This window comes from Chinchilla lanigera, unplaced genomic scaffold (genome assembly GCF_000276665.1).
Source record: "Chinchilla lanigera isolate Chin_1 unplaced genomic scaffold, ChiLan1.0 scaffold00047, whole genome shotgun sequence".
NCBI lineage: Eukaryota > Metazoa > Chordata > Mammalia > Rodentia > Chinchillidae > Chinchilla > Chinchilla lanigera.
Window position 1 is genome coordinate 1,630,578 of NW_004955448.1, and position 7,435 is coordinate 1,638,012.

The 7,435-nt window shown below is 37.0% G+C and overlaps 1 protein-coding gene across 1 annotated transcript; it reads right to left on the reverse strand.

The window, feature by feature from the left end:
• Positions 1-6,996: 6,996 nt before the first annotated feature.
• LOC106149535 (translation initiation factor IF-2-like) lies at positions 6,997-7,435 on the reverse strand (the record flags this gene model as incomplete). Its single annotated transcript, XM_013518635.1, is given in 1 exon segment — positions 6,997-7,435. A coding segment is annotated over 1 exon segment (170 nt), but the record flags the coding sequence as incomplete, so codon positions are not given.

Consider the following 7,435-nt stretch of genomic DNA (forward strand, 5'->3'; position numbering starts at 1 on the left):
AGAAAAACCAAAAAAAAAAAAAAAAAAAAAATAAACAAGCCTAGCTAATTTTTTATTATATTTGGATCTGGGTGTTCAAGACATATGCATGATGCTGTTATGAGAATTTTAGCAGCAAAACAAAATATTTCTAATGAAATATTAATAAGTAAAATTATTTTGAATTTAGTGGTGAAGCTTTAAAAAAATCCAGTGGTAAGTACTTGCAAATAATATGAATGGACTACATCCACATAATTTATCTTTCTTTAAAATATGCATTTTAGGGAGAGGGCTTTTTCCCCTTAGAATGTAGAACAACTGAATTGAATGAGTACTCATAAAACAAGCAAAAAGAGAGCCCTATAATCCCAGCTCTATAATGGTGGCGCATGCCTATAATCCCAGCACTCGGGAGGCTGAGGCAGGAGAATTGTTGCAAGTAGGAGACCAGCCTGGACTACAAAGTGAATTCAAGGCCAGTTTGAACTGGATAGTGAGACCCTGTCTCAAAAAGACAAAAACAAACAAAAAAATAACAAATAACAACAACAAAAAACCAAGCAGAGAGAAATACAAGCTAAAAACCTAGAATTGTCAAGTAAACACGCAATATGCGCAGAAAAAAAATTATTATCATAATCCAGGAAACAAAATGGATAGATAAAAATTCTAAACATTTGAAGATGAAAATATATTTATATCTAATCAATTTAGCTTAAAAATAGGTAATTTTGCCACAAAATGAGTGTCAAAATAATACTGTCACTAATACTCATTAGAGATTTCATAGTCAACACTAGAAAGCCACTAAGGCTAACTTTTCATCTATGTCTTCAATTTAGCGGCTTCCTTCTCTTCTAAAGATTCCGGTGTTAAGGTTGGGGTAGGGGATTATTAATTTGCCAAGAATTAGCTCATTATATGGCCATTTTAAGTAACATTCCAAACATTATGCAAACATGGATTAAGGGTTGAGCTTGTAATGAGTATGAATGTTTTCAAATTAGGATTTCAAATATTTTAAACTTAAATGCTTAAATTGTTTTATTTGTATGGGCTAAAGACTAATCATTTTGGAATTAAGATATAATTCTATCTGTGTCTTTCAACCCTTGGCACCTACCAGCTAAAACTAGTACAATCTGCCAATTAGAATGATCTCCAGATTTTCAGTCAACAACATTTGGACCATCTTTCATGTCTACATCCAATTTATCCAAATTTCTACACTCATTTTTTAAAGCTTTGCAGGCTACTAATAGTAACATACAGGAGGAATTATAGCCCAGAAGCCTAGAAATTAGAAAAGTCTTTTAATGTGCTTTTATGAGAAAGTTACAACTTAAAATTAGAGGTATAGTGCCACTTGAAGCAATATATAACCACACCTGTGTATACACCAAATTCACATGTACAAGACAGAATAGCTGGTGACACTTCACTTTATCAAAGAATATGTCATTGAATATAAATCATTACATCATCCATGACAGAATATACCTTCTTCAAAAAAACCCCATATATCTAGTTACTATCTTTTTAAGTTAGCAAATTCTATGGAGATGATATTGTCAACAGTTTCACAGAGTTGCTATCTTGTCTTCCAAAAAGGTCAAAACAGTGCTACATCTGTTATCTTTTTTCCATACACACTCAGTGATTTTGGTAGTATAACACCTTTTCACTACAATGTTTTTTCTTTTCTCTTCTTTTTAGTTTGAAAACGATATATTATCTTTTCTTTCTAAAATCTTTTTATTTTATGAAAAACTAAAACAAAATTTTATAATCAAGTAATAAAAGAATAATGATAGTAATAACACTGTGTATCATTATTTTCAAAGTAGTTACTCAGAGTACAAGACATAAAACAATTCTTACAAAAAAAGGAACTGATAATAATACAAATCTTCCTTTTCAATGAACTAAGATAAACCAGTAGTATAAATGAAACCAATTAGCATTAATACTGAAATATCTTTAAAGCAATGGAATTTGTAGTTTGGGGAAGTATTTGAAATCTCCTTATTTTGTACTTATCTCTCTTCTATTTTATTCTTTATTTATGTGTCTTGTATAAGAGAAACTATGTAATATTTGAGCTTGTGTGTTTGACTTATTTCACTTAACTTTATGATCTACATTGCATCCATTTTTCCCACAAATGCCTCAAATTTATCTCTTTATCGCAATATAGATTTCCATTGTATAGAAATACATTTCCCTAGCTGCTGTTTCCAAGATCTAGCTATTATAAATTGTATGGCTATAAACATGGCTACACATATACCCCTGTAATATTATTTTAACTCTTCCAAAGATGCCTAGAAGGGGGATAGTTGGGTCAAATGGAATTTCTATTTTTAGCTTTCTGAGGAATCTCCACACTGATTTCCACTCTGGCTGTGCTAGTTTACATTCCCACCATATTTCTTTTTAGAAATAGGGAAGCTGAAGAATTAGTAGATTTTCTGGCAATCACAAAACAAGCTTACAGTAAAATGGGTGCTCATTCCTCATCCCTCCAATTTCTTTATCACCAGTGGTCACATAACATTAAAAAAATGAGAATACATATAGTCACGAGTAGATTTTCTACTCATATTACCCTACATTGAGTGAAGTACTAACTAGATAGTAGAGACACAGAACTAATATTTTAGTTTCATAAGATTGTACATTAAATTTCATAATGAAATAAAACAGGCTATAATAGGACATTGAGGGCCAGGGATATACCCCAGCGGCATAAGTGCCTGCCTGGTAAGTGTAAGGTCCTGAGTTCAATTCCTGGCACACAAAAAAAAAGAACACTGTACTTATTATTACTTCAAAATACACCCTTTTCTTCCACAAAAGTGCCTAAACTTAGAAAGTTCTTGGGAATCAAGGAAACTGTCATCCTTCCAAAAAAAGAACATTTCATAGAATTCTATCATTCTATTCTATCATGCTATCATTTCACAGAATGTCAAATCTTAAGTGTGTCTAGTAGAAGTTTAATTAAATGCAAAAATCTTAGATATCTCATTCTCAAGTAAGAATTTGTGTATCTCAATCAGATTATGTTTTCCTTTATAAAAGTATTCATGGAATTTTGTTAGCCTCACTCCTTTCTCATTGGATTATTTTTCCTTTTGGAATAATATTACACAATGATCTCTGCTTCAAGGGTTTATTAATAAGATATTGTTCCAGAAGTGGAACTCCAGGAAAATCACAATAATAAATCAAAGACTATTTGTTTAGACAACTGATATTTATTTCTCACAAGTGCGTTTCAGAACCTGAAAGCAACTCCATTTTGCATTTTTCTAATAATTTAGTGATGAAAAAGAGAAAGTAAAAATAAGTTCTTTTGAGGGGGGAAGAGTACTGGGTTGAGTCCATGGCTTTTACACTGAATTACATCCCCAGCCCTTTTTAAAATTTTATTTGACACAGAGTCTGGGTAAGTCACTAAATTACCCAGGCTAGGCTTAAACTTGCAAGCCTCGTACCTCAGACTCTCAGAATACTGGGATTACACGCATGGACCACCACACCTGGCTAAAAAATAAGCTATTTGTAAAAGCCAGCGAACCCCGATAATGGAGATACAGATTGCCTAACTACTAATATACCCAGAAAATGTACAGTAAATGTCAGTGTTTGATAAAGAAAGCTAAAGGGTTACTTTTCTCAATCTAGACAGTTAATTTCTACTGAAATTATCTTTTTCTGCATGTTTAGATTAATGTATCATTGTTATTTTAAATATAACATAAATCATGGAAGTGGGCATCAGGTGCTCTTGCTGATCTGTGGCTCACATTTCAGGATCTGACGACCATGAAATAATTCACTGATACTGATACGGTTAGATAATGACCTAGTAGAACTTAGGAGTGTGATGTTTACAAATGGTCAAAAGATTTTTCTGCAACAGTGTTTTTTCTTCAGTGAAAATAGTCCTTACTTTTTAAGTGTCTCCCCCTTCTTATGTTGTTTTTTTCTAAATGTACATGGCATACACAGCTGCAATTTAATGTTTCTGAGGGAAATACAGAATGTAGGAGAAATGGTCAATTTGGGAGCTCTGGGAATAGTAAGCCTCCATGTAAGGTCCGTGGGTGCAGGCATGAAGCCAGGATAACTCATTAAGGGCACTAGCCATAAGATTTGGGTCTCCAGGGACTGCTCTAGTTCCGATAAATTAGGGTACCACATTAGTTATTAACAAACTTACACACACACAGTAAAGGTACTTACATGTAAGAGCTAAATGAATTCTTCATTCTGGAATCACAGCAAATTCAGAATTGGGAATATGGTAATAACTCTGAATCTTTTTTTTTTTTTTTTTCCCTAATACTGGGAATCGAACTCAGGGCCTCGAGCTTGCCAGGCAGGCGCTGTGCCGCTGAGCTAAATACCCAGCCCCCTCTGAATCTTGTTTTAACCTGACTTCACCCTGAGCAAGTAAGCATCCTGATACTATTGCTGGAGACAGAATTTCTAGCTGAAAGAAAGGTACAATACTATCATTTTAATTAGTTACTTGAAGGTTTTTAATTCTTTGTGGGTCAAGTATGAATTATACACCTTTTTTGTTGATTAGAGACTGTTATATAATATTTGTCCTCTGTACAATGATTTCAGTCATTATAATAACCAGAATTCTTATAAATTCTTCGTAACAGTTTATAAAATTCTTTACTTTTCTTTTGCCAAGAGTGTTCATTTATTAAGACACAGGGTCTCATTATGTTGCCCAGGCTGGCCTGAGACTCCTGGACTCAAGTGATCTCTCTGTCTCAGTTTTTCTGAGTTTTACATTTTTTAAGGGCAAATATGCAAAAGAAACTAGGGTTTTTAACTTTGGAAAATATTACTTTTTTTTTTTTTTTTTTTTTTTGGTTTTTCTCTGGTACCAGGAACTGAACTCACGACCTTGTGCTTGCCAGGCAGGCGCTTTTGCCACTGAGCTAAATCCCCAGCCCCCGAAAATATTACTTTTAAGAGGACTATTTTATCAGTTTAAACACAGAAATCTCTAAACATCTTAATGAAATATTTTAATTTTATGAACATAAACTTTTTTTTGTTACTGGAAATCAAACTTGAGCTTGCCAGGGGGGTGCTATGCCACTGAGCTATCTCCTTGCCCTAAACTGTTTTTTGTTTTTTTTTTATATCTTTCACTTCCTCAGTACCAGAAATTTAGCTCACCTCTTAATTTCTTTTAAATTAGCTTTATCTTTATTTTCATTTCATAATAAATCCATTACGTATTCTTTAAGGAGAAATGGCCTTTCAGATTACTTCTTTTCCCCCTTTGAATAGGTGATTTAAGAGTATCAGGACAAATGATCAAGACGTTTATGTAATAAGGTAATATAATGGGTTTACAAGCAATAAGACGTTGATTTTTCCAAATGCTTCATGGTCAACGTGGATAATCACTTTTAGCAATCTGGTAGATCAATTCTAAATTAAATTAAACTTTTATAAATTCATATTGGACTTAACAAGTTGCTTTAACTTATTGATGGAAAATTTTCTCTAACAATTACTGAAGTAACAGATTTAGAAATAAAACATTCCATTAGCTATCCCTTATGTAACATCCCTGCATAATGTTGCATTTTGCTTCTTTCCTCTCCCAGCTCTTTAAGAAATAGGGGTGTTATGTGGTCTTGTTTGCTTTGAAGGACATGATTTCTACTGAGCTTAAAAGACACGCCTCAATAAAACACAAGTAAGGACCTAAAAATCCAGGGCAAATTTTAATTCTCAAAACGTCTTTTGGGATAAAAAAAAATGTTCTATTGTTCAAAGATTAGAGAACTAAGTAGAAGATTTTACTGATTAAGTTTTGATGTGATTTCTAAAGCTGCAATAGATACGAAATCTGTTTCCATCAAGACTTAGATTTTACCTAGATCAAGACTAGTACGTCATGAGTCTCCACTGTTTAAAAGAATGGCCTTAGGGGCTGGGGATTTAGCTCAGCGGCAAAAAGCGCCTGCCTGGCAAGCACAAGGTCGTGAGTTCGGTTCCCGGTACCGGAGAAAAACCAAAAAAAAAAAAAGAATGGCCTTAGCATTTTCTTTTGCTGGAAAGTAGCTACCTGATGATAAATTCATCAGTACTTTCATAGCTGCTCTCTGTACTAGGACAGGAAAGGGTGCTCTCTGACCTTTATGGTTGTTCACGGCCCAATCCAAACCACATAACACCCTGGCTCCTACCAAGAGTCTTGGAATAAACAAAACAAAGAACGATAACTATTTAGCACATTAGGTTCTACATTTATGGAGCATATAAGCTGATTTCGTGCTGAAAGTAGAAAACAGTCTCAAGAGTTTAAATGAACTCTTCCATCCTGGAATCACAGCAAATTCAGAACTGGGAATATATTAGTAACTCCGAATCATTTTATAAACTGACTTCACCCTGGGCAAGTTACCATCCCCTGATGCCACTGTTGGAGACAGAATTCTGGCTGAAAGATCATTTTTATGATTCAACCTGGCTAACTGTTCTTGGTTAATCATCGTGTTTCTCTCAACATTTCACTTCCTTAACTATAGTGGTTACCGTTCACTTTCAAGAACTCTTAAGTAATTCGATTTCTCTAGCCGTATCCCTCCTTATCCCATTTAAGACCCCCTCATCTCCTCTCCTATCGCCTTTCTTTCTCTAAGAGCTTGCCAAACATTGGACACAGCCCATGACCTCCAGTCTTCCAGTGTCTCGGACAAACCGGTATAAAAACAGTTCATTAGCGCGGTTGTAAGCTTCCCTAGTTTAGAATTTAAAACTGTCTTCAGTTTTTCAACTCTTACTGAACTTTCACCACAAAACTTAAATTTAAAAATATTTTAAATAAAATACCACCCCCTTTAACCTTTAGCCCCGCCCACCGCCACCCCCCCCCCCGGCTTCCACGGGAAACTGCAGGAAACCGGAGGGGGCGGGGCGGTGACGTCACGACGTCAGTGCGTCACCGAACGGCGGCGGCTGCGGCGCTGGCGGCGGCTGCGGCAGCGGCGGCATTTTAGTCAGCAGCAGCGGCGGCGGCAGCGGGCTTGCTGCTGCTCCTCCCAGCATCCCTGGCGCGGCCATTTCAGCCCCATCTTGGCGGAGGGGAGGGAGCTGCAGCCGCCGCCTCAGCAGTTTGAATTTCAGTTTCTCCAGCGTTTACGGACCGGGCGCGCTGAAGAGGAACCGAAGAAGCCGCCGCCGCTACCTCAGACAGCCGGAGCCCTCGGCTCGCCGGCAGCCGCCGCCGCCGCCCCTCAGTCCGCCGAGCCGCGAGGGGAGGCCGAGACTGTCGCCGCCGCCCGCCTGCGGGGGAGGCTCCCTGTGAGGGAGGACCGGCCGGCTCTCCCCTCCCCCGGAGCGGGCTTCCGCCTCTCACGGCCGGCATGCCCCTGGGGCTGAGCTCCGGCTGAGCCGGGAGCCAGGG